Source organism: Panulirus ornatus, chromosome 44 (assembly GCF_036320965.1).
Source record: "Panulirus ornatus isolate Po-2019 chromosome 44, ASM3632096v1, whole genome shotgun sequence".
Taxonomy (NCBI): Eukaryota; Metazoa; Arthropoda; class Malacostraca; order Decapoda; family Palinuridae; genus Panulirus; species Panulirus ornatus.
Window position 1 is genome coordinate 4,772,157 of NC_092267.1, and position 24,990 is coordinate 4,797,146.

The 24,990-nt window shown below is 37.0% G+C and overlaps 1 protein-coding gene across 1 annotated transcript in view; it reads left to right on the forward strand.

The window, feature by feature from the left end:
• LOC139762685 (DNA polymerase theta-like) overlaps nucleotides 1-24,990 on the forward strand; it is a 90,687-nt gene that overhangs the window by 14,801 nt on the left and 50,896 nt on the right. The window contains exons 4-16 of the mRNA XM_071687645.1: nucleotides 1,636-3,444; nucleotides 4,601-4,712; nucleotides 5,498-5,613; nucleotides 6,540-6,664; nucleotides 8,743-8,887; nucleotides 10,642-10,839; nucleotides 11,451-11,583; nucleotides 13,665-13,829; nucleotides 14,108-14,320; nucleotides 14,936-15,072; nucleotides 17,616-17,776; nucleotides 19,535-19,697; nucleotides 23,611-23,772. Coding sequence (XP_071543746.1) covers nucleotides 1,636-3,444; nucleotides 4,601-4,712; nucleotides 5,498-5,613; nucleotides 6,540-6,664; nucleotides 8,743-8,887; nucleotides 10,642-10,839; nucleotides 11,451-11,583; nucleotides 13,665-13,829; nucleotides 14,108-14,320; nucleotides 14,936-15,072; nucleotides 17,616-17,776; nucleotides 19,535-19,697; nucleotides 23,611-23,772 — 3,639 coding nt within the window. The remainder of the gene's footprint in view (nucleotides 1-1,635; nucleotides 3,445-4,600; nucleotides 4,713-5,497; nucleotides 5,614-6,539; nucleotides 6,665-8,742; nucleotides 8,888-10,641; nucleotides 10,840-11,450; nucleotides 11,584-13,664; nucleotides 13,830-14,107; nucleotides 14,321-14,935; nucleotides 15,073-17,615; nucleotides 17,777-19,534; nucleotides 19,698-23,610; nucleotides 23,773-24,990) is intronic.

Here is a 24,990-nt window from a genome sequence, read left to right on the forward strand (position 1 = left end):
CACCCTATATCTGCCACTCTATCATCAAACACATTCAACAAACCTTCAAAATACTCACTCCATCTCCTTCTCACATCACCACTACTTGTTATCACCTCCCCATTTGCGCCCTTCACTGAAGTTTTCATTTGCTCCCTTGTCTTACGCACTTTATTTACCTCCTTCCAGAACATCTTTTTATTCTCCCTAAAATTTAATGATACTCTCTCACCCCAACTCTCATTTGCCCTTTTTTTCACCTCTTGCACCTTTCTCTTGACCTCCTGTCTCTTTCTTTTATACATCTCCCACTCAGTTGCATTTTTTCCCTGCAAAAATCGTCCAAATGCCTCTCTCTTCTCTTTCACTAATACTCTTACTTCTTCATCCCACCACTCACTACCCTATCTAATCAACCCACCTCCCACTCTTCTCATGCCACAAGCATCTTTTGCGCAATCCATCACTGATTCCCTAAATACATCCCATTCCTCCCCCACTCCCCTTACTTCCATTGTTCTCACCTTTTTCCATTCTGTACTCAGTCTCTCCTGGTACTTCCTCACACAGGTCTCCTTCACAAGCTCACTTACTCTCACCACCCTCTTCACCCCAACATTCACTCTTCTTTTCTGAAAACCCATACAAATCTTCACCTTAGCCTCCACAAGATAATGATCAGACATCCCTCCAGTTGCACCTCTCAGCACATTAACATCCAAAAGTCTCTCTTTCGCACGCCTGTCAATTAACACGTAATCCAATAACGCTCTCTGGCCATCTCTCCTACTTACATAAGTATACTTATGTATATCTCGCTTTTTAAACCAGGTATTCCCAATCATCAGTCCTTTTTCAGCACATAAATCTACAAGCTCTTCACCATTTCCATTTACAACACTGAACACCCCATGTATACCAATTATTCCCTCAACTGCCACATTACTCACCTTTGCATTCAAATCACCCATCACTATGACCCGGTCTCGTGCATCAAAACCACTAACACACTCATTCAGCTGCTCCCAAAACACTTGCCTCTCTTGATCTTTCTTCTCATTCCCAGGTGCATATGCACCAATAATCACCCACCTCTCTCCATCAACTTTCAGTTTTACCCATATTAATCGAGAATTTACTTTCTTACACTCTATCACATACTCCCACAACTGTTTCAGGAGTATTGCTACTCCTTCCCTTGCTCTTGTCCTCTCACTAACCCCTGACTTTACTCCCCAGACATTCCCAAACCACTCTTCCCCTTTACCCTTGAGCTTCGTTTCACTCAGAGCCAAAACATCCAGGTTCCTTTCCTCAAACATACTACCTATCTCTCCTTTTTTCACATCTTGGTTACATCCACACACATTTAGGCACCCCACTCTGAGCCTTCGAGGAGGATGAGCACTCCCCGCGTGACTCCTTCTTCTGTTTCCCATTTTAGAAAGTTAATACATATATATATATATATGTATATATATATATGTGTGTGTGTGTGTGTGTGTGTGTGTGTGTGTGTGTGTGTGTGTGTGTGTATATGAGTGGATTGGCCATTCTTTGTTTGTTTCCTGGCGCTACCTCTCTGACACAGGAAACAGCGATTAAGTATAATAGATAAATAGATAAGTAATTGAAGTAAAAATTTTCTCTTTACAGAATGATTCAATGTTTGGGGATTCCTTTTGTGATCTTGAGATCTTGGATGGCATGTGTGAATTTGAGGCACAATACACTGATGCAGACAGCTTAATCTCATCAGAGGAGCAAGTATCTTCACAGAAAACATTCCAAAACCACCGTAATGCATTATCCTCCCATGGGACTAGGTTTGCAGGTCTCAGACGATCACCAAGGTTAAACAAGTCACATTCAGATGTGAGGGAAAAAAATTGTAATCCAGTATCTAAAAAGTATGCTGAAAATGATGATAAAGAAAGACAGAAGGATGATATTGTGTCTACATCATTTGGCACTGATACACTTGAAGCTATTGATGCCATGGATCTTGATAATAGTGTTTTTCCTGATGAAATTACTTCTCCCGAAGAACAAGAACGGAGAGACTCAGGGCAAAGATTTTCATTCTTACATAAGTCCATGAAGAATCATGGGAATGACCTTGGGCGAGTTAGTAGATATTCTACCAATGAGTCTGTTAGGAGATCACAAAGGAACAGAGTTAAAATGAGTGAAAGTAGATCAGAGCTTGATTGTTTGCCAAGTACAAATTTTTTTTTAAAGAAGAAGACTGTTGAAAATAAAGTTTGTAATGAGATGTCTGTTGATTTACTTTATAAAGACAATAAAGGAAATGATAGTATCACATATAAGGATAGCTTAGTAACTAATGTAAATACTGATTTTGTAAAGGACCTTAATAATGGTCAGGCTTTGAAAGAAATTAACATGAATTCATTAATAGAGGTATCTTCAGTAGTGGATAAAGTTAATCACAGACAAAAAAGTAAATCAAATGTAAAGAAAGGTAAAACTGAATCAGACAAGATGTTAGAGCATTCATCAAACTCTCACTGTGTGAAAATTTGGGACAAGAAAAATGAGAATGTTATGGAAATCTTTACTGATGCACAAGATTCACCTGTGACTTCTAGCAAATTACTGAAAAAGCAAGAGAATCAAATCAATGTGGCTGTTTTCAATAAAGAGCATAATTCTAAATCTCTGACATTAGGAGTGATGAGTAAGAGAGATACAGATATAGGTACATTTCATATGGATCATCATTCAGTAGATTTTTCCCCAGTGAGTGAAAGACAAGTAGAACAGGAATTAAAGAACAGTCAAAAGATTCATTCCCTGGGGACAAATGAGATTCTGTCTAATTCCTCCAAAAGAGTACAATCATGTTCTAAGATATCTAAAACCAAGAAAAGAGATATGCCTGGTGTTCAAACTCCAGGTACAGAGAAATATGAAAACCCAAAAATTTATAAGTCTCTTGTTATTCCCAGTACATCTGCTGAAGTAGCACCTGTTGAATTTTGTAATCCAGATACATCATGCATATCTGCTAATGCTGATGCACTTTTGAAAGCTCAGTTTCTTGTTAAGGCTAATGAAGGTGATAAAGTGCAAGAACACATTAACTTGGTTGGGTCTTTAAAGGTGAAAGCATTTGCAAATTCTCCTGTATCAGAGGAGAGAAAAGCACCTTTCAATGACCAATTTGTGTATGATAGGGCTCAAATGCCTGTTGGAATTGATTTGCATGATAACGATGTACGTAATGAGAATACAAATAAAGAATCTGAATCATCTCATGTATCTGCACCAAATGAATCTGAAACACTTGCACAAGATAAGGAAACTGATTCTTTCAAGGTCCAGAAGACTGAAGGAAGCTTAAGATCTCCCTTCGGTATGAATAATGAGACTTGCAGTTTTTTGTCAACTCAGGAGAAGATGGAGTTGTCATCATGGGGCCTGCCTGAAGTTGTGTTACAGGTATGTTAATTATTTTTCTGTTTCAGGTTCAATCTCTCTTTTATCTCATATCATTCTTTCATTGGATGAATCAAGTGTACAGCATCTTATAACACTCATGTCATCAGCACAAGTCCATGGTGCTTGAAATACCAGACTTCCACATTGATATCAGAACTTACTTCATTTTCACATTTATTTGAATGTTGTGCAAGAGTGACATTTCAGATCTCAAATCACACACAAAATACTTCCACTGTACTTGATCGAAAATCATTCCTGAGGTATCTTTATCTGAAATACCTTAAGTCCCAAAACTTTAATATTGTGCAACTATCCATCTATTTAATGGTTCACCTCTTCTTGAACCCTCAGCATTACCACCGTAGAGTTTCACCAACTCATCATTTGCCACATATCTTGCAAAGCCATAATGATAAAGGCTTTTGTTAATTTTTCTAAAAAGTCTTTGTCACACCTTGCTCATATTTCCTTTCTTTAAACATCTAATATCTTTGCTGTTTCTATCTCTTGCTCATACAGACTATGAAAAATAATGAGTTCCTACCTATACACTTGAATTAAGACAAATATTCCGTCATGCAAACACATGACACTACACATTTTGAATTCTATCCAGTCACCAGTTATCATTGTATTTTCATTTCCTTTCCCTTGCATAACTTCTCACAGTTTGAGCTCTCCCACCATCAGTTCGTACCAGTTACCACATCTGATTTTCCTTCATTTATATGTATGTGGAACCTTGCTTTAATTGCATTTACTTTCAGCATCTTTCACACACAGTTGGACTTGAAAGAATCTTACCACTTGCTCATATCCTCTTTTGATTTAGCTAATAGAACAGCATTCATCTCACAATTATTTTAGTAGAATTCATTGTGTTTCACCTTGGTTCAGCCGTACACTGCATTTACCCCCACTTTTCTAATCTTATGAAATATCCCGTGCATGTAAACTTTAAACAGCCAGGTGATATTATAGTGCCTTGACACATTTCTACACTTTTTCTTACCACTCATAACAACATATATCCTTTTATCAAGCACTACTCCCTTTATAAAAGCTCTTAACAGCATTAAGGGGTCTTTTGTTTCACCACAAAATAGGGCATTTTTTATTATCAGTGTACCAAGATTTTTGTGTTTGTTTTCAGTGTTATATAAAGAATGGAATCAAGACAATGTTCCAGTGGCAAGCAGAATGTTTAAGTTTACCAAAGGTACTTGATGGAAGAAATCTTATTTACTCTGCACCAACATCGGCTGGTAAGAAAAGGCTTTATTAAAACAATTAGCATAGATGAAGTTCTTGCCAGGGTTAGCTTTTCCCATAGTAATTTAAGACATCTTTATTATTTTATGCATTGTTTCTTTTTGTACTATATCATTGGAGGTAAGGGAGAAAGAAAACTTTCTGAGTATTTCCTGGATGCAGGACCTTTGATTTGGCGCTATGGGTGCGTCCCCTGTTGAGGATGCTCCTGGATTGGCTTTCTCTCCCCACAACTGTCTAGGCAAGCAGAGCCTATGCCAGTTTGTGTAAAACCCTACTTTATGGCAAAATCTCAGTGTAGATACTTGTTGGTACTCCTTGGAGGTGGAAGGATTATTGTAGTCTTTGGTGTAATAAATCCATAATGATAACTAAAGATGCACTTGTCCTTAACTCCTGGTTAGTGAATTAAGATGGTTTAGGATTGTGGCTTTCACTTATTCTTCATTTACATTTGCTTTGCATTGGTATTGTTGCTAGTTTGTTTACAAACATCTTTATTTATAACTTTATGTACATTAACTTTATGTACATTCCCTGTGTCAGTTAATTCATTAACATATATTTAAGTGAAAATCAGTTCATTATATTTGTAGCTCTGAAAATAGGTATTATGTAGATACTATGCACTGGTTCTTACTTTGAATGAAAATACTATGGGAGGGTGTGGATGTGATACAGCTAGAAATGATTTATTAATTTTTGCAGTAATACTCTGTAACTGCATCAAAACAAAAACTTGAATTTCCACAAATTTTCTGCATTTTTCATAATTCAGGCAAAACTCTTGTGGCTGAACTGCTTCTTCTGAAAAGGGTGATGGAAAGTCGGCGTAAAGGAGTCTTTATTCTCCCTTTTGTATCAGTTGCACGAGAAAAGATGTACTACCTTCAAGTGAGTATTTTTCAGTGGTCACTGATACTCGTTGCTTAAGTTTCGTGCAATGTAGTTTTCTTTTGTAGGCACATATTTTAGTGTATATGCTTATGTTTACATATGTCAGTTACTGTCTTGTTCTTTTATCTGAATTTTTCAACTGTTCATCACAAATTTTTCAGAGGCATATTACTTGTAAGGTGATGTAATTGTTTCAAGTTTTATAAAATTTGTATAAATTTGTTTTTAGTTATTCACTGATATATGTATCTGCATTTCAGTAAAGATATTTAAATGGTTCTCAGCCTTTATTTTGAAAGTTATCCCAAGCAGTAGTTATTGTGGACTTCTGTGACAGTGAATAAATTTTGGACTGTGGATGAGATGTTGATGGATTTGTCATTGAGGTTTGTATAGTTTTCAGATTTGAGCTAAAGAGTGACATAAATTGTCTTATTTTGATGGAGCAACTGATTTATAAGCATTTCATAATGAAAAACTTCCTTGCCAATTTTCTGTATCATTTTTTGATAGTTTCAGGTTTCAGATGATAAATCCAGTGTTATTTTTCCCTTCTTGTATCCTGTGAATATGCCATATTTTAGGGCAAGGGATATATGAGACAGAAATGTAAGAGGAATGATTGGAGATTGCTGGAATTGGAAGTATTTTGTATATGAAAGTGGTATGCCTGAAGACATTGGTCTTACTTGACAAATCATTTTGTTACCCAGAGGTAAAAGGTATGTATGGCAACTTCAGCACATTAATTATGCGTTGAGAATGTATGTTAGTGACGTTTGAAGGTTGTGTGTACCTGGTTCACTTAATGGAATTTGTGATAAATGTTTATAAAAGATTTGTTATTAAGGAGCATTTTATTGAAAAAGTAGCAGTGGAAAGGATTTATTTTGATACCCATTGAATTATTGTTTCTTGAACAGAAAATGTTTAGTGTTGCTGGTTTACGAGTTGAAGGTTTCATGGGATCCCAGGGGCCACCAGGAGGGATGAAAAATACAGATATTGCTGTTTGTACCATTGAAAAGGCCAACAACATAGTTAACAGGTATGGTTGAGAAATTTGAATAGATTAAGCAAATTACCAGAAATGGGCACATTTTTCTGTAAAAGAAAAATATCTAGTATCTGATGACTGTGGAGTTTGTCAGTGATATTAGATTATTCAGTTTTGCCGATTGAAAGTGTACACAGGATATCATGTCATTGCTAGAAGTGTCCAGGGGCTGTCATGTCGTCAGTAGAAGTGTACACAGAATATCATGTCATGACTAGAAGTGTACATGGGATATAATGTCATCACTTCTGTGTCTGTCTGTCTGTCTGTGGACACATTATTGTTAGTGGTTGCTTGATGAACAGCACTTGACAGAAACTTCATACATACTCATTATTTACCCCTTATGGAGGTGACCAACTAGTTAGATTTTAGGGTATGTAGTTGGATAAATTTGGATATTACTTGGGAAAACTGAATTTTTTGTAAGTGTTACGACTGATGGGTGCTTAATGATGGGATATTCCATAACATGTATGCATTAGGCATACACAAATATCATGGCATAAAGATTTTGGAAAAAAATTTTTTTTCATAAGATTAGGCAATACAAGTGCCTCTTGGTCTGAGTGTGACTCTAATCTAAAGGTACATTTACATACTTGAACTTTTATTCCAGATATTGTCAATGGCATGATTGTATCCTAGTGTAGATGATTAACTTTTAGTGAAATGTTGTCATTGACATGATTATATTTTAGTGTAGATGATTATAGCCTAGTTGGCGGTAGAACTTTTAGTTCAGATATTGTTGATATTGTTGTTGACAAAAGATTATAGCCTAATTAGGTGATAGCATTGTTCTCCTGGAACTTTCTGCTTGGCAAGCAATCAATTGCCTTTGTTCAGGTTCCAGTTCACATCTACATGTATCTAGAAGGCTTACTATTAAGCAGTAAAAGGGGGTAGAGGCTATGTTGATTCTGCTTTAGAGAATAAAGACTGAGGGCACCTTAAATGTTTTCTGACATATTTGGTATACTGTTTTTTCTCTCTTTAAGTGAAGTGGAGGCATTATTATTTTACTGCTGGTCTTTTTCTTCCAATAATCCATGTCTACTGCAGAACCCTGAAGCACTCTGTTAGTGACCTGTACCCTTTTGGAGTAGGCTTCTCAGACATCTATTGTTTCCTTCCAATAAGATAATCTTCTGTTCGTTGAAGGAGTCACCCCTCTTGTTCTTGTCTGATGACTCAGCTTCATATAAGCCTCCCAAGTGGTTCAGTGTCAAATGCTTTCGGGCAGCTCAGTTACAAACAATCCACTGAGCTTTCCCTTTTGTCAAAGACAGAGCTCACTCTGTTGTAGAAATTCATGAGGTTTGTTGCACTTGACATCTTTTTCATAAAACCGTGCAGTCACTCACATAGATTATTTTTTCCCTGTAGAAAGTCATCCATTTGCTTTCTGATTATCTTTTCCAGAACCTTACAGATCACACTAGTCAGGGAGATTGGTCTGTAGGTCTGTGCTTCTTCCCTGTCTCCTTTCTTTTAACTCAGTGTAACATTTGCCTTTTTCCACTCTCTTAGCACTTAACCTCCCTCCAGCAATATCGTCAACAGTATTTGAAGGTGTTTGTTTCACATAAGTGCACATAGCATATATGGTGAAATTTCACCAGGACCAAGAGTCTTGTTTGTGTCTAAACTTTTTAGTATTCTGTGAAAATCATTTCTAGATATCTCATTCCTTTTTAAAATCTTCCAACCATTGCATCTCACTGCTATTGGGGGTGTAGTGTTGTCCACTTAACTTGTTGAAAAGTATGTCTTAGAACTAAAGATTTCTTGTTCACAATTTGATAGAATTAATAAATGCAAGCAGTTTTATAATTTTAGAATCATGTTAGTCATATTCCTTATGAATTGTACTCAGAAGGAGTTGGTTCTCTTAGGATCTCCTTGAAATTCAATATGCTCCCCTAGAAGAGTTGAAATATTTTGATGTGATTATATGTTGGTTAGGGAAAAGGTTATAGATTTATATGTGTATGCAGCATTTGAGAATATAAGCAGGACCATATATGACAATATCAAAACATATTTAAGGACAGATTTTTTTGCAGGTTATTGGAGGGTAAGAATATGAACGAGCTTGGTATAATTGTGGTTGATGAGCTGCACATGGTTGGTGATCCTCATCGTGGGTACCTCTTGGAACTGCTCCTCACTAAGGTCATGTTTGTATCTAATCACTCCAAGAACAAAAAGGTAATATCTTGGTACATTGTGTTTTCTTAAAAAACTATGATGGCTCTGGAGTCTTTTCTTACATTGAAGGCTTTTGTCATAGACAGAAGTCCTCTTCAGAGCAGGGTGTAAATGAAATATTATTAGGGCTAAGATGACGGAGAAATGAAGATAGGATCAGAAGAATATTCAAAGATTTTTAGTGGGACAGAGACTTGGCAGATGGATTTCAATAAAAGTTTTTACAAGGGAAGCAAGATTTCTTTGTTAATGGAGAGTGAGTAGTTTAAATTGAAGGTGAGAGTGTGACAGTGTGACAAGGATGTGTGATATCACTATGGTTTTTTAATCTGTTTATGGATAGGTTAGTGGGTGAGGCAAAAGCAAGGCTCTTAGAGCAATAGGAAGGTTCTTTGTATGATAGAGTTTAAGGGTACAGGAGGTGAATTAGTTTCTGTTTGCAGATGCCCTTAGCTTGAATGACTGATTCCAGAAGTAAGCTCCAAAGGCTTGTGACAGAATTTGGGAGTGTGTATGAAAAAGGAATATTGAGAGTAAATGCAAACAAAACAGAGTAGGTGCAGCAGGGGATGAGACAAGACAATTCATGAGTAAATTTTAGTGGAGAGGACCTGAAGTAAGTGGAGTGCTTGAGGTACCAAGGAGTGGTTCTGATAGCATATGGAACCATTGAGGCTGAAGTGAGTCGTAGGATGGGAGAGGTTACTGAGGTCCTGGTTGCATTAAGGAATATGTGGAAGGAGAATTCAATGTCTGTCATGGCTAAGTTGGGTATGTTTGAAAGTAGTGTAGTAAGGATGTGAGTCTTGGCTTTGGAATGCAAAAGAAATAAAACAAGTGATACTGAATTGAAAGCTAAATGCCTGGGGACATTAGCAAAATGAGATGATCATGTAAGGAATGACAATATGAGCGAGAGGTAAGGTAGTAAGAGCAGGGTGACTGAGAGAGCTGACCAGGGTGTGCTGAAATAGTTCAGACATATCGAAAGGATGAGCAAAGAAAGAAAGATGAAGAGGATTTACTTATCAAAAGTGGAGAGGGGATGGGGAGGAGTAGGCCAAGAATGAGATGGAAGGATTGAGAGGAGGTTTAGGGTATCAGGGCCCGAACAATCTGGAATGGGAGGTATACATAGGATAGAATGAATTGGATCTGTGTGGTACAGGGGGTAACATACCATTAGAGGGCTCGTCAAGGGCATATTGAAACATAGAATAGTCTGTGAGTCTTGGCTTTGAATGGTAAGCAAATGAGGCTGTTAGTTTGTTGGCTTTTCAGTCTCTTTTGGAAGGGTGGGAGAAGTGGTATGAACAAAAAATTTATGCACTGGGATATACCACATATATCACACATGTAATATCAGACAGAGCATACTTAAACATCCTTAGAATTAGAATTTAGTTATGTTATGGCCACCCACTTGAGGGAGGTCTGGAAGGGACTGGACAACAGAGGTATGAGTAGATAGATAGAAACATATGATTTCATTGTTAAATATTTTACTGTGACACATAATTTGAAATACAGCTTGTTGTACCAAAATTAGTGAGCATACATAAAATGTTTTATGGAAAAGTGCAGAGAATGAGGTAAAGTTAGGAAATGATAAATATTTTTGAAGGAATGTGCTTTCATGTAATGCCAAGTTTAGTTATCTTTGATTAGATGTTTCAGTCAGTTTATAGAAAAATTATGTGTTAGTAAGCTGGGGGTAATAGATATCAAAATGATGGAAGCATATGTATTTTCAGGATGAAAATAACATACAGATTATTGGAATGTCTGCTACTTTACCAAATTTGGAACTACTAGCATGTTGGCTAGATGCTCAGTTGTATAGCACGAATTTCAGACCTGTACCACTTGCAGAAAGGATAAAGATCGGTAGATCTGTGTATGATTCCACCATGAAAAAAGTAAGGGATTTAGATCCTCAGTTGACTGTTAAGGTGAGTGCCATTTGAATGTTCTCAGAAATGTATATGTATAGTGAGTGATTGATTGAATTATTAATCTCAGGATCCCTTTTATGCGGCTCCTTCAGCTTCGATACTTCTCCATTCTGTTTCCTTAAGTCACAGGTGGCCTTCCTCTAACACTGACCCCTTTAATTGTACTATCATACACTCTCCTTGTAAACCCCTAAATCTTGCATTCTTTCCATGTAACCAAAGCACTTCAGAGTATTATGTTTCACCCATCATCGTCATGCATTAATAAATGGGAGAACTGGACAGTCTTGTTGAGGAACTTCTCTTTCTCTTAAGGATTTCATTTTCCTGATTCTGACTGTAACACTGCTTTGGAGCTGCAGAAGCCCCATAAAAGGGTTATACAGTGTACATTAATGGTGATATGATAATGAACATAAATTTTTGTGTTTTGCAGTTATGTGTTTTAGAATAATTCTATTGTGAATCATTATTCTTTTGTGAATCTCATTCTTAATTGTGACTGATGTTTTACCAGAAGTGTGTTTATGTATGCAGAGTAGACATCAGAATTGATTAGATTTTGATACTTGTAATATCTTAGAAAATGAAAATTCTGATCCTGGTAGGGTGACAGTGACCATCTAATTCAACTCTGTCTTGAGACCGTATTAGAAGGCCTATCTGTTCTGGTCTTCTGTCCTACCAAAGCCTGGTGTGAAAAGTTAGCAGAATCAGTTGCAAAGGAATTCTTCAGTATTGGTAAGTGGAAATGCTGTATACTTTGTAAGTCTGGTCTTCCCACTTTTGGAAATATTTTCATAAGAGAGATGATATACATAGAACATGAATTTTCTGTTTATGATAGAAATGATATATATAGTGGAACATGAATTGTCTCTCTGTAAGAGAAGTGATTTTGTATGGAGCATAATTTTTTGTCCATAGGTTTGTTACACAGGACCTTTCCCTAAGTTTTTGCTTCCTTTCACTTTGGTAATATTTCCTCTGTTGAAAGTTTACCAATTGTTTTCTGATTATCTTTCCCAGTACCATACAGTCATCAGGGAGACTGGTTTGTAGTTCAGTGCCTCTTCCAGGTCTCCTTTTTTATAGATAAGTTTGATGTTTACCTTTTTCCACTCCCATGGCACCCTGCCTTTATCTGGGAACATCTCGAACAGAATTTCAAAAGGTTTGTCAAGTGTATTTGTACACATCCTCAGTAAGGCTCATAAACATTGCTGAGTAACATCTCATCTGTATACATTATGTAGCATTCCAATCCTTTAAATATTTTCTTCTTGATTTGTATGAACTCCTATATGGGTTTGCATTTATTTTGATAAACATCTTACAAAATATTTCATAATCGATTTTGTTAGCTTGTCCCACTGATATGCTTTTATCTAAAAGTTACCTTTACAGGTCTTTTCTCCATACTGCTGTGTCCTTGGTCTTGTACATGAAGTCTTTGAGATTAATTTCTGTTCCAATTGGTGACCCTTTCCTCCTAAGATGAAATGTTTTCCCCTTCCATTTCAAATATCATCACTGTTTTGTGTCTTTCTACCTCCTGTACCAGTACTTGGTTGTGCCAGGTTGTTGGATCTTTCTGTGAGCACTGTGTTATCTACCTCTGATCATTTGATTCACTTTAATAGCTTGCCATGTTATTACTTGCATGCATTACCATTGCTCTCCAGTTTGTATCTACTATTCATTTTTTTACTCTCAACTTCCAAATAAACTCTTTCTTGAGTTCATTCAAAATTTATCAGTCCTCTTACTTTACCAAATAAACTCCTTGAGTTCATTCACAAATAATCAGTCCTCTTACTTTTACAGTACAGGCTTCTTGCTGATCAGTCTGACCTTTCTTCCTTACTTTGTTCCCCTTATCTTTTAGCCGTAGTCACCACTGGGTCTCCTGCACTTGTTCTGCATAGTCCTTTGCTCTGTCTATGTATATTTTCACCTGTATACATTCTTATTTTTCAGTATTCTCATTCTCGCTCTTCCTTTGAATGATTCCAAGTTTGTTTTCTTATTTGCCTCCTAAACTTCCTCACTTCCTTCCACTTATTCAGAATAGTCCTTTTGTTCCTGTCTAAACTAATGTACTTCCTTATAATTTTTCCAATTGATTTACATACTTATGTTTTTCTGTTTAGGCAGAATTTTCCATATTCTTACTCTAAAGTTGTTTACAATATCCTTTCCTCTGAAAATTCTCAAAATTATTCCCCTAGAACCACCTCCAAGATCTAACATTTGGTGTATTGTTTCCAGCTGTGATATTATGGCAATACGTAGTAGAACAGAATTTTACTACTCGATGGCCTCACTTCATAAACAGTTCATTTTGGTTATCTCACATTATTTACATTCATTTACCTACATTTATTACTTATCCTGATTTTCAGGTTGTAATCACATCTTTCATGTGTTCATTTTATGACCAGTAGTAATAGTGACTAGTAAGAATTTTTAACACAAATTAATCACTTAACGTGCTATAATTTAGGCATAATGTTTTCTTAGTATTTTGTTTATTTTATTTTATTTTTAATTTATTTTTTATTTATGATTTGATTTAGAGACAGTTGAAAATATCTTGATGTTTATAATCCTTCTAGCCTCTTAAACCACACTAAGTACAACACAATTTTTTTTTATGATTGGTGCTCTGATTCTTTGTCTGTCATTTGATTGGGCAATTTTATTTTTATGACTCTTTTCTGAATTTTTTGAAAATAAGCCTTGTTCATAAGTGCTAACTCTGATAGCCTGACTCCCAGCCTGCATTTCATGTAGCCCAAAATTTGCTTTTTTATCAACAGGAAAGGCAGATAGCAAGTATCCTTCTAAGCTTAGTAGCAGGCTACGAGATTCCCTAAATTCTGAGGGCATTGGAAGGGTTATTGAAGCTCTGCGTGGTTGCCCTGTTGGATTGGATAAGGTCTTAGCCCGGTCTGTATCTTTTGGAGCAGCTTTCCATCATGCGGGTAAGTTTGATGTATATATGAGTGTTTCATAGCATGGCAGCAAATTTTAATGTAACATATGATAAGTTCTTATTTTAGAACCTTATCGGTGGATACTTTTGCCAAAGAGAAGAAAATTCGATGAGTTTCTACCTTCCAGGACCCTTAAATTTATTGCCTTTTATTTTTGGATAATCTTTAGAATATTACTTCAGCTTTTATATGGGTAATATTTTAGAAAATCATGTTTGTTTATGGTGTTAGATTGCACTTACTAAACTGATTTTGGATTTTTCTAGGTTTAACTTTTGATGAACGTGACATAATTGAGGGAGGTTTTCGTAATGGATCAATACGAGTTCTTATTGCCACTTCAACTCTATCATCTGGTGTCAACTTACCTGCACGTCGGGTTATTATCAGGTCTCCTGTCTTTGGAGGGTCCATTCTTGATACTTTAGTCTACAAGCAAATGACTGGTCGAGCTGGCCGAAAAGGAGTAGATACTGAAGGTAGGTGTGGTGATAACTATTCTATTTGCAGTGTAAAAGTTGGATGTAATGGGTACATTTGTTGATGACAAATTAATCCTCTCTGTTTTTTAATTAAAAAGAATGAAATTGACTGTATACTGTATTTGTAATATGCAACATGTTCATAGATCTTTGTTGTCTAACTGGTGGGATTTTAAGGGTAGGAGGATAATAGTTCAACCCATGGACTGGTTGTTCCTGCCCTTTACCAGCCTGCATAAGCCTGCCTATGTATGTACACTTGATCTATCCCATATAATCTAGTGTGAAATTAACGATAATAAGAAAATAGATTAGTGGGCTCCTGGTAGCCATTTGGTTAAGGTATTTTATTACCCATTTTATGATGTGTGTGTGTGTGTGCTACCTTTTCTTGAACAGATTGAAGGTCCAAGTGTCTGTGGTTCTAATGTTATTCATACATATCAAGAATTTTGGTACTGCAAAGCTTATACAGGTATTTTTGATGTAGTTTTAGTAGATGATTTTCTCCTGAATTTCAGGTGATAAATGTATCCTAAGCTTATTTGCAAGTAATATGAAAATGATATGATTGCTTATTTTTAGTTCAATTAAAAGAGTATAACGTTGTAGGTGAAAGCATCTTGATATGCCGTGATGGAGAAAAGCACAAGGGCCAACTTCTCATAAAGTCCACACTTCCAGCCATTACGTCTTGTCTCCAGCATGACATGTCTCTTACCTCCAGCATGAAGAGGGCCATCTTAGAGGTGCGTGGTGAAATACATTCTTGTAACATTATCTTAACTGAAATATTGCCTTTGGATTTCATAACTTGAGAGAGTTACAGCTCCTTAAAGGAAGATATGAAAGCAGAATACTTTGCCATACCAAAAGACTTTGTCATATCCTATCAAATGCTTTGCAGATTCTGGTGAAACATTTGTTTGACCAGAATTGTTCAGAGAGGAGAGAGGATCACCAGTAGACAAGCATCGTGGAATCCATATTGGTGATCAGAAAGGAAAGAATGGGATTCTAAGTGTTTGAGAAAATGGGAGTTAAAAAAAATTTCAGACTTTGAAGACAGCCAAAGTAAGAGCACTGGGACAATGATTGGATGGTTATAGCCAAAGTAAGAGCACAGGGACAACAATTGGATGGGTTAGAGCAGACTCCTTTCATAGGGAAAGGCCACACCAAGGCATGCCTCCAAGAGAGAGGAAAAAGGCTAGGTTTGTAGACTGTGGTGAAGTAGGCAAGCAAGGATCAGAATTAATCCAGAAGCACACTCTCTTAGGACTTAAGGAGTTATGCCATCTGGGCTGTGTACCTTGTCTACCTTTGTACTAGGAAAATATAGGAGAGGGCACAGGTTTAGTGGGAGGAAATGGGGTTGAGAATCGGAATCACTTGGAGTTGAATTAAAGGAAAAAAGTACCAAAAAAAAAAAAGCAGCTTTATCAATTGCATATTTAGCTGTAGATTGATTAGCTTGGAAGAGAGGCTGAAAGGTTGCATTATATAAGTTACTGGAGATGCTTGTGGTCAATGATCAGAAAATATTTTCATTAGAAGATTAAGTTGTACCAGCACACTTTCTTTTTATGAAGGTGTGCTAGACTCTATGAAGAAGAGTTTGGTAGTGTATCATATCAGAAATGAAGGTAGAATGGCTTTCAGGGGAAGGGAAGAGCTTCAGGGCCTGGTATGTTCTGTTCCAGATTTATCATCAAAGTAGGTTTAAAGCACACTATGATCAAGGGGAGAAAGATTTAGTAGATGAGATGTAGGACTCCATCCTACCCAAGATAACCTCTTCTGTGCTTTCAGCACAGCATGAAGCATCATGGCCAACAATGCACTGCCTGTCCCAGGGAAATGCTGTGAAGAATCTGTTTAGGGATAACAGCTGAATTCTCCCAGATGCCAAAATTGGTCTTTTGAGGTGGGATGGAAGTTGGACAGGTCCCATTGAAAATAATTGAAATAAGATTGTGATGAAAGGACCCAAGGTGGCTGGAATAGTTTATTTATAGTGGAGGGGTTCTAAAGTAAAAAAGAGGTCAGGTGGAAGAATGGTTCTGACATACAAGAATATTTGTTGGTTGTTTTATTATCTGTTCCAGATTATAAAGGAAAAAAATGGACTTAGCTTTGGTAGGACCATCCTAGCTAGAGCCTAACCATTCCTTGTGGTGAACATTAGAATCGTCTGCATAGATTTAAATATGCAGATGTGAGGATAGCAATGCATCATGGCAGGAAGTCAAATAGCTGAAGAATTGTTCATAGATAGAGGACTTGGAGGGGAGGGGGGGATATATAAAACTTAACAGTAAAGTTTTAGAGGCTTGAGAGACTGATTCAGACAGCATCAAAGTTAGGAGACTAGAATTTTATTCTTAGAGTAAGTGCAAAAGCTAGCATTGGAGTGGGAATGATGATAGAGATTAAAGATGTGATGTGAGATGTGATAGATACACACAGATTCGATTAAGTTGATGCCCTTTGATTGATAGATAGATTTTATGAAACCCTGTTTTCTTTTAGATTTTATTAAACTACCAATGAAAGTTACAAGAGTGCTGTTACCATTGGTGTTAATTGCCCATGTGCTTGATTGTATGATTATCTGTTTTAGTCTATTTGGTAGCATTGAGGTTGACATGAATATATAGAGTGAGTATAGCAACAGTATAGATTCATGCATATTTTTTGAAGCTGCAGGTATATAGAAGACTGTTACACCTTACTAATGTTCTTTTCTAAATATGTTGTGTCCAGAAGACTTGTTTAGTTTTAAAGAACTGATGCCTGAACTGAGTCTTGTCTAGCTCCAAAGAAAAGAACTGATGCTTGATCTTCTATAAGTAGTGGTTAGCATTGCTGACCATGATGCAGTCGCTTGGCCACCTAGGGTCAAGCACATTGATTTGAATCCTCATTCCGGCATTTGGTCCACAGTTGACCCAGCTGTTTATCCTTCTCGAGGGGTTAGTCAGTATATTGGGTACTTGGCTTAGTTTTAGAGAGAGAGAGAGAGAGAGAGAGAGAGAGAGAGAGAGAGAGAGAGAGAGAGAGAGAGAGCATTAGAGAGATGGTCTTGATTAGGGTGTTTAGTTGCCCCTGCCATCTCAGCTAACATTGAAAATAAAAAGGGCATAACAAGCACTGTTACTTTTGATGAGTGGAAGAAAGTGTGTATCTAATGCAGAGCTTCCTTGTCTTAGCAGTTAAAAATGAAGTGGTAACAAACACTTATAACTTGGGTTAGAGCTTGAATTTTATCTTTTTTTCTTTCATATTACAGGTGATTGTTAGCGGGGTAGCAACCACACCAGAAGAGGTCAGTGGCTATTGCAAGTGTACACTCCTAGCAGCATCACTTCATAATCCTGGAGGCTCACAACCAGACTCACAGAACTCAATAATCAACTGCATTTCTTTTCTAGAAGAAAATGAGTTTATTAGGTTTGTTTATCAGTAAGCTGAATTTTTCCTGCAAAACTATATATGATAGTTGTCTTGGCAGTTTATTATGGTTGTTTGTCTATTTATTGATAGCTGATATTTCTGCATTTTGTAGCTTATGCAGAATGCTATCACTGTCATCGTAATGCATGAGATACTCATCCTTACTTGTTTCTGTAGCACTTTTATACTTCCTTGATCCCTGTACCATATCTTTATCAATCCCAGCTGTGTACTACATTCATCATTTTATTTGCGTATTATTCTATCTTTAGTTTCATTATGTATGTTCTCACATCCATATCTCTGAATTTCATCTTTGAACTGTCTGTCTATTTCTTAAATCCACATACACTTCTTAAAAAGTCCATCTCACCTAGTAGCATTTTTTTTGGGGTAGAGGTAATGACAAGGGCAATTGTCCCTCCCCCTTTGAGGTATACAGTTTACAATATACTTACTTGATTATTTTTTTATCTTCACAATTATTGTAACTCTTTCAATTTCTTGAAAGGAAAATGAGTTATGTATATGTCTATTTAACTGTCTCACTGATTTATATTCATAACTTGTGAAACAACTGTGTAGCCCAGAAATATAAAGTCTACCCATTTTTCTCTTTGATGTCAGATGAAGTTCACTCTTTTGAAGATATTTAGATTTTTTGGGTATGACCTTGGTCTCGTGAATCTATGTTGTCTCCTAGTTATATAGCTTCTCCTTTGGAGGTGATTAACCATTTGCTTTAGGGAGACTGGTCTTTAGTCTAGGGTACCATATGTGCCTAGTGACAAGCTAGCACAAGTTCAAATAAAGAATGAATGTTTTAGTAGAGCTCATTGAACATATTGATGGTTCACACATAAAAGATCTACAATTGCTGTATCATCTCCTTTGTCATCTTCCTTTCATTCCAGACCCTTCTTATCGTCTTCATGCTCACAAACTTCTCCATGGCGGATTAACCATAATTCTTACTGCATAGTAAATACAGATAAACTAACAGAAGGTAATCATCACATTAAGTTGATGATTCTATTATTTATTTTTTTTTTTATACTATTCGCCATTTCCCGCGATAGCGAGGTGGCGTTAAGAACAGAGGACTGGGCCTTTGAGGGAATACCCTCACCTGGCCCCCTTCTCTGTTCCTTCTTTTGGAAAATTAAAATAAAAAAATGACAGGGGAGGATTTCCAGCCCCCCGCTCCCTTCCCTTTTAGTCGCCTTCTACGACACGCAGGGAATACGTGGGAAGTATTCTTTCCCCCCTATCCCCAGGGATAGAATTATAGGGATTAGAATAGAATCCCCAGGGATTCTATTATATTGCTGGGTATTATTATGAAGTCTCAGTCTTTCATGCCTGTTTGCCATTTCATGCCTTAGCAAGGCATCCTCAGGAGCAGAAGACAAAGCCTTAGAGGAAAATCCTCAATTGGCTCTTTCCTCTGTTCCTTCTTTTGGAAACTAACAAAATAGGAGAGGAGGATATCCAGCCCCCCCACTCCCTCCCCTCTTAGATGCCTTCTACATCATGCAGGGATAGATTATAAGATAAATTATTTAACATTATATTGAGATTCTTTGTAGTTTTGAAAGTGTGACTTTTAATTTTGAATGTTTCACCAATTTCTCAAATTTAGACACAAATTATTGGAATTTTCTGTATTTCTTCTTCTCATAGAATCATTGTAATCCATCTTTATGTAACTGCTTTCTGTTTTGTATATGAAGTTGGCTTCATATCTATTTCCAGGTTACAAGAAGCAGATGGTGGTATTAGATATATTGGGACACAGCTGGGTTGTGCAGTGCTTGCATCTGGCCTCTCACCTGATGAAGGCTTGCATGTCTTCACTGAACTTCACCGTGCCAGGCAGTGCTTTGTATTAGAGAATGAACTTCATATTATTTACCAGGTCACTATGAAAGCCCTATTTTTTTTTTTGGGTACAATAGTATGGTGGGTGATAATGTTGAATCAACAAGCTGTTAGCCCTGATTGAAGCCTGGCTATCGTTGTTGTTGAGGGTTGCTTATCATAGCATGCATATCATTGATTATGCTCTGGCGCGAAGGATCTCGGCCAATTTTCATGCTACACTGGTATTATCACAACAACTGCATGCCTTTTTGTATTGTGCAATGCTTGGTTGAACTGAGAATGTTGGTAAGTTGTAAAATTAATAGGTTTTAGATACTTGAAGGTAAATAAGAACCAATTTGGATTCTTTGGACATTGGAAACTTCAGTGAGGGGAGGGGGGGTTGCCGTTTCATGTGTGGTAGGGTGATGACGGGAATGGAAGAAGGCAGCAAGTATGAATATGTACATGTGTATATATGTATATGTCTGTGTATGCATATGTCTGTATACGTTGAAATGTATAGGTATGTATATGGGCGTTTATGTATATACATGTGTATGTGGGTGGGTTGGGCCATTCTTTTGTCTGTTTCCTCGCGCTACCTCACTAACACAGGAGACAGCAATTACGTATGAAAAATATTTTATATATTTATCATACTTTGTCGCTGTCTCCCGCATTAGCGAGGTAGTGCAAGGAAACAGACGAAAGAATGGCCCAACCCACCCACATACACGTATATATATACACATCCACACACGCACATACACATACCTATACATCTCAACGTATACATATACATACACACACAGACATATACATATATACACATGTACATTATTCATACTGTCTGCCTTTATTCATTCCCCTTGCCTTCCCGCCACACATGAAATAACAACCCCCTCCCCCAGCATGTGCGCGAGGTAATGCTACGAAAAGACAAGAAAGGCCACATTCATTCACACTCAGTCTCTAGCTGTCATGTATAATGCACCGAAACCACAGCTCCCTTTCCACATCCAGGCCCCACAAAACTTTCCATGGTTTACCCCAGACACTTCACATGTCCTGGTTCAATCCATTGACAGCATTTCAACCCCGATATATCACATCATTCCAATTCACTCTATTCCTTGCCTGCCTTTCACCCTCCTGCATGTTCAGGTCCTGATTACTCAAAATCTTTTTCACTCAATCTTTCCACCTCCAGTTTGGTCTCCCACTTCTCCTCGTTCCCTCCACCTCCGACACATATATCCTCTTTGTCAATCTTTCCCCACTCATTCTCTCCATGTGACCAAACCGTTTCAAAACACCCTCTTCTGCTCTCTTATTGTATGTATTTTATTTATTATACTTAATTGCTGTTTCCTGCATCAGCCATATACATATATATACATGTACATATTCATACTCGCTTGCCTTCATCCATCCCTAACACCACCTTTGTAGGAAATAAGTGGGAATCTCAAGTGGTATGTTGGTTTCCAATAGTGCAAGGTCTCTCAGTGTAACCCCTTTCAGATTTTGAAGATTTTCAGTAGCTTCATTGGAAATTTGTTTAAATGTGTACTTCATTTACTTTTAACACCTTTTTGCCTTTTCCTGCCCCTGTAAGCATCAGGACAAGACAGTTAAGCTTTATTGGAAAACTTTTACGTGGCCGTTTTTAGTGGATAGAAATAATACAGAAGATGTCCTACTCCGTGCTCTCTCCCCTCTTATTCATCTTCTGTGATATGCTGGAGACACATTGATAGAATTCTTTCTCCTCATCCCCAGGGATAACAAAGCATAAATAGACTGTGTCAAATGATAAAGCTGCTTATATGTCGGAATGTTTGTCTAACCCATCTTCTTGTGATAGCCTTGAATCTTACATACACTAAGGACGTTAAACCTTAAGCTTTGAACTGCATTTATTGGAAAACCTGTAATCTCAAAAAAAGTGATGAAAAAACTCTTAAAATCATACTGTAGTCTTGTGAAATTATAGATATACATGGAGAATTATGAAAAAAATTAATTCCTTTATTTATCCTTAATTTTTCTTTTCATGGAGTGTTAAAGCCTAAGAAAGCTTTTATGAGTGCTACACTTAGTGTGCCAAAATACTTATTTATTTATTTATTTATTTATTTATTTATTTTACTTTGTTGCTGTCTCCCGCATTAGTGAGGTAGTGCAAGGAAACAGAAGAAAGAATGGCCTAACCCACCCACATACACATGTATCTACATAAACACCCACACATGCACATATATACATACCTCTACATTTCAACGTATACATACGTATACATTTATACACATGTACATATTCATACTTGTTGCCTTCATCCATTCCTATCGTCACCCAGCCACACATGAAATGGCACCCCCTCCCCCCGTGCGCACGCACGAGGTAGCGCTAGGAAAATACAACAAAGGCAACGTTCGTTCACACTCAGTCTCTAGCTGTCATGTGTGATGCACTGAAACCACAGCTCCCTTTCCACATCCAGGCCCCACAAAACTTTCCATGGTTTACCCCAGATGCTTCACATGCCCTGGTTCAATTTATTGACAGCACGTCGACCCTGGTATACCACATCATTCCAATTCACTCTATTCCTTGTACATATATTCAAATGGCATTATAAATATGCATGTAGCTTTGTTTTGCCATCATGGAATGTTGAAGTTTATTTTTTTTGAATGTCTCACTTGGCTTACAATTTAAAACTGGTTTGAAAATTTTGTGTCAGTTGATGTATATTGTTAATATTGATTGTGTACTAGAGACTGATGTATGTCGCAATTGATTTTGTACTGAAAAATGATGTATTTTGCATTTTAAGACTTAAAGTCTGGATGAAATATTAGTGGCACTAGACATCAACAAAACGTTCAATACTGTTCCTACGGTACATCCGTACACAGAAGATATTTGACACCATGCTTCACAGCATTGACAAAAAATGCTTGGCCAATTTCGCAGCCTTCTGCCATGGCAGTCACTTACAGTGGCTTCATCTGTAAAACAATTAAACACTATAATGGAGTTCTCCAAAGTGCAGTTCTTTCTCCAACCCTCTTCAGTCTTTCCCTATACGACCTACAGCTACCTCAAGATAAATCACAACATGAATTTCCTTTCACATGCAGATGACCTCACAGTCATATCACAATGCCCCAACACCACAGTAGCAATAACAAACATGCATCACTTCACTACACAGCTGGAACAATGCTCACTTTACAATATTCAGTTATTCTTTTGACTCCAGACAGACATGACTCAATCTCGCAACCTCCAATCATCTTATATGGACCATCATTATCTCTGAACAAAACATATGCCATTTTAGGTTAGACATATGGAGAGGATGAGTCAAAAGAGACTAAGAGGACATATCTGTCAGAAGGCAGGAAGGAAGGGGAATTGGAAGGCTAAGAAGAAAGATTGGAGGGAAAAAGGGTTTGAGTTATTTGGGCCAGAACATTCACTGTGAAGAAAAAGCAAACAGAAAAAAAAGAAATTCTTTATTAAATTTTTCTAATCTAGAATATTGTCCATGAGCCGTATTTAACCACTTATGGGTTGCCAGTTGGATGGCTGTGTTAGACAGTATCAGGGTGAGCAAAACCAAATACTGTGCCAGTTATGACATGTGTTTGTAAAGATTGATAATTGTACTACATTATAACCAGGTTCTAGATTTTGATTTACATAGTATGTCATTTATGTGATATTGAAAGATGACGATAGTGCTAATTATTTATCATTCTGTTTCTCTTTATTCAGCAAAAATATATGTAGAATCTTCTCCAGGTACTTTTTTCTTCCAAGTGCCAAGATTTATTTTGCTTGTGTGGAAGTAAGGAAAAGAATAATAGGTATCATTCATGTCCATGTTTTATTTTGAATTTTTACATAGCAGTTTTTCAAACATTATTAAGTTAACAAAATATTGCATTTCACAGGTAACACCCACATATTTAAGTTCTTCGTGGCCGGACATGGATTGGTTATCATTTTTGAATATTTGGGAAAGCCTTAGTGAAGACATGAAGCGAGTAGCTCAGCTGGTGGGTGTGGAGGAGAGCTTCATAGTGAGGGCTATGAAGGGCACTGTAAATAGAAAGGTGAGCATGGAATAAATGGGATAGATTTACACATTACTTTGTAGAGAATAGAGAGTGTAAAAGAACTGTTAAACCCTGATGTTGTAATAATGATCACCTATAGAACTGACAGGTAAGAAATTAAGATGGTGATTCTTATGTTTCATGCATACTTGCTCGCCATTTCCTGCATAAACGAGGTAGCATCAAGAACACTTGGCTCCTTCCTCTGTTCTTTCTTTTGGAGAGTTATAAAGGAAGGGAGGATTTCCAGTCACCTGCTTCCACCCCCTTTACTCACTTTCTATGAAATGCAGGGAATAAAAGGGTAGTGTCCCCTATCCCTGTATTTATCCATACATGTTTGTCATTTCCCACATTAGGAAGGTAGCACCAGGAACAGATGAAGGAATGGCCTAGTATATGAATAATATTGTATATTAATAAGGGCAAGACCAGCAATTCTTTTGTAGGGAACTAAGCATTCCTTCCCTTTTGCTAACCAATGTGTTTGGGGCTTAGGGCACCTTCTGCAAAATAAATTTTCGTAAAACGTGCATGTATGCGGATGGGTTTGGAGTTAAAGACTAAAGTTAAAGTGGGTGGTATGAGGGTGTGTTTTATAATGAGTATGGGGGTGTATCACCTTGTTTGTTTTAGTACTTTTATGGATGAGGCAGTAGATTTGATAAGAATGAGGTGGTGTGATTGTTATGTACAGTTGAATCATAATTTAGCAGATTTCAAAAGCTAAATCGTTTAATGCGTGCAGATTTTGCACTACTGTTTGTGAACTCAACAGAGGAGTTTAACAGAATGGTAGGTCAGTTTGATGATGTGCTATGATACTGAAAGTCAGTGTACCTACCAGCAAGTAACTATGAGATTTTGCCAAGAGGACAGGACTAGTATTTTGCTATCTGTATGTCTATCGTGATGAGTGATACTGTTTCTTTTCACCACTATGCATATTTCATAACTCTCAGATGAAGTTTTATCAGAGACTTACCTCAATTGTATATATACTTTTGTAGATATCTCTTAAGCTATTCTGTGTATGTTTTTATTTCTCCCAGTATTATGTTTGATATGGTAATCTTTCCAACTTCTTTGCTGGACTCATGTATATTTTACTAGATATAGTTTTGGTTTATTCTTATGTATTATGGCAGACTTAACTCTTCTAACATCCACAGAAGTATGCCTTCCTGGATCCATCAACATTCACAGACATAAATC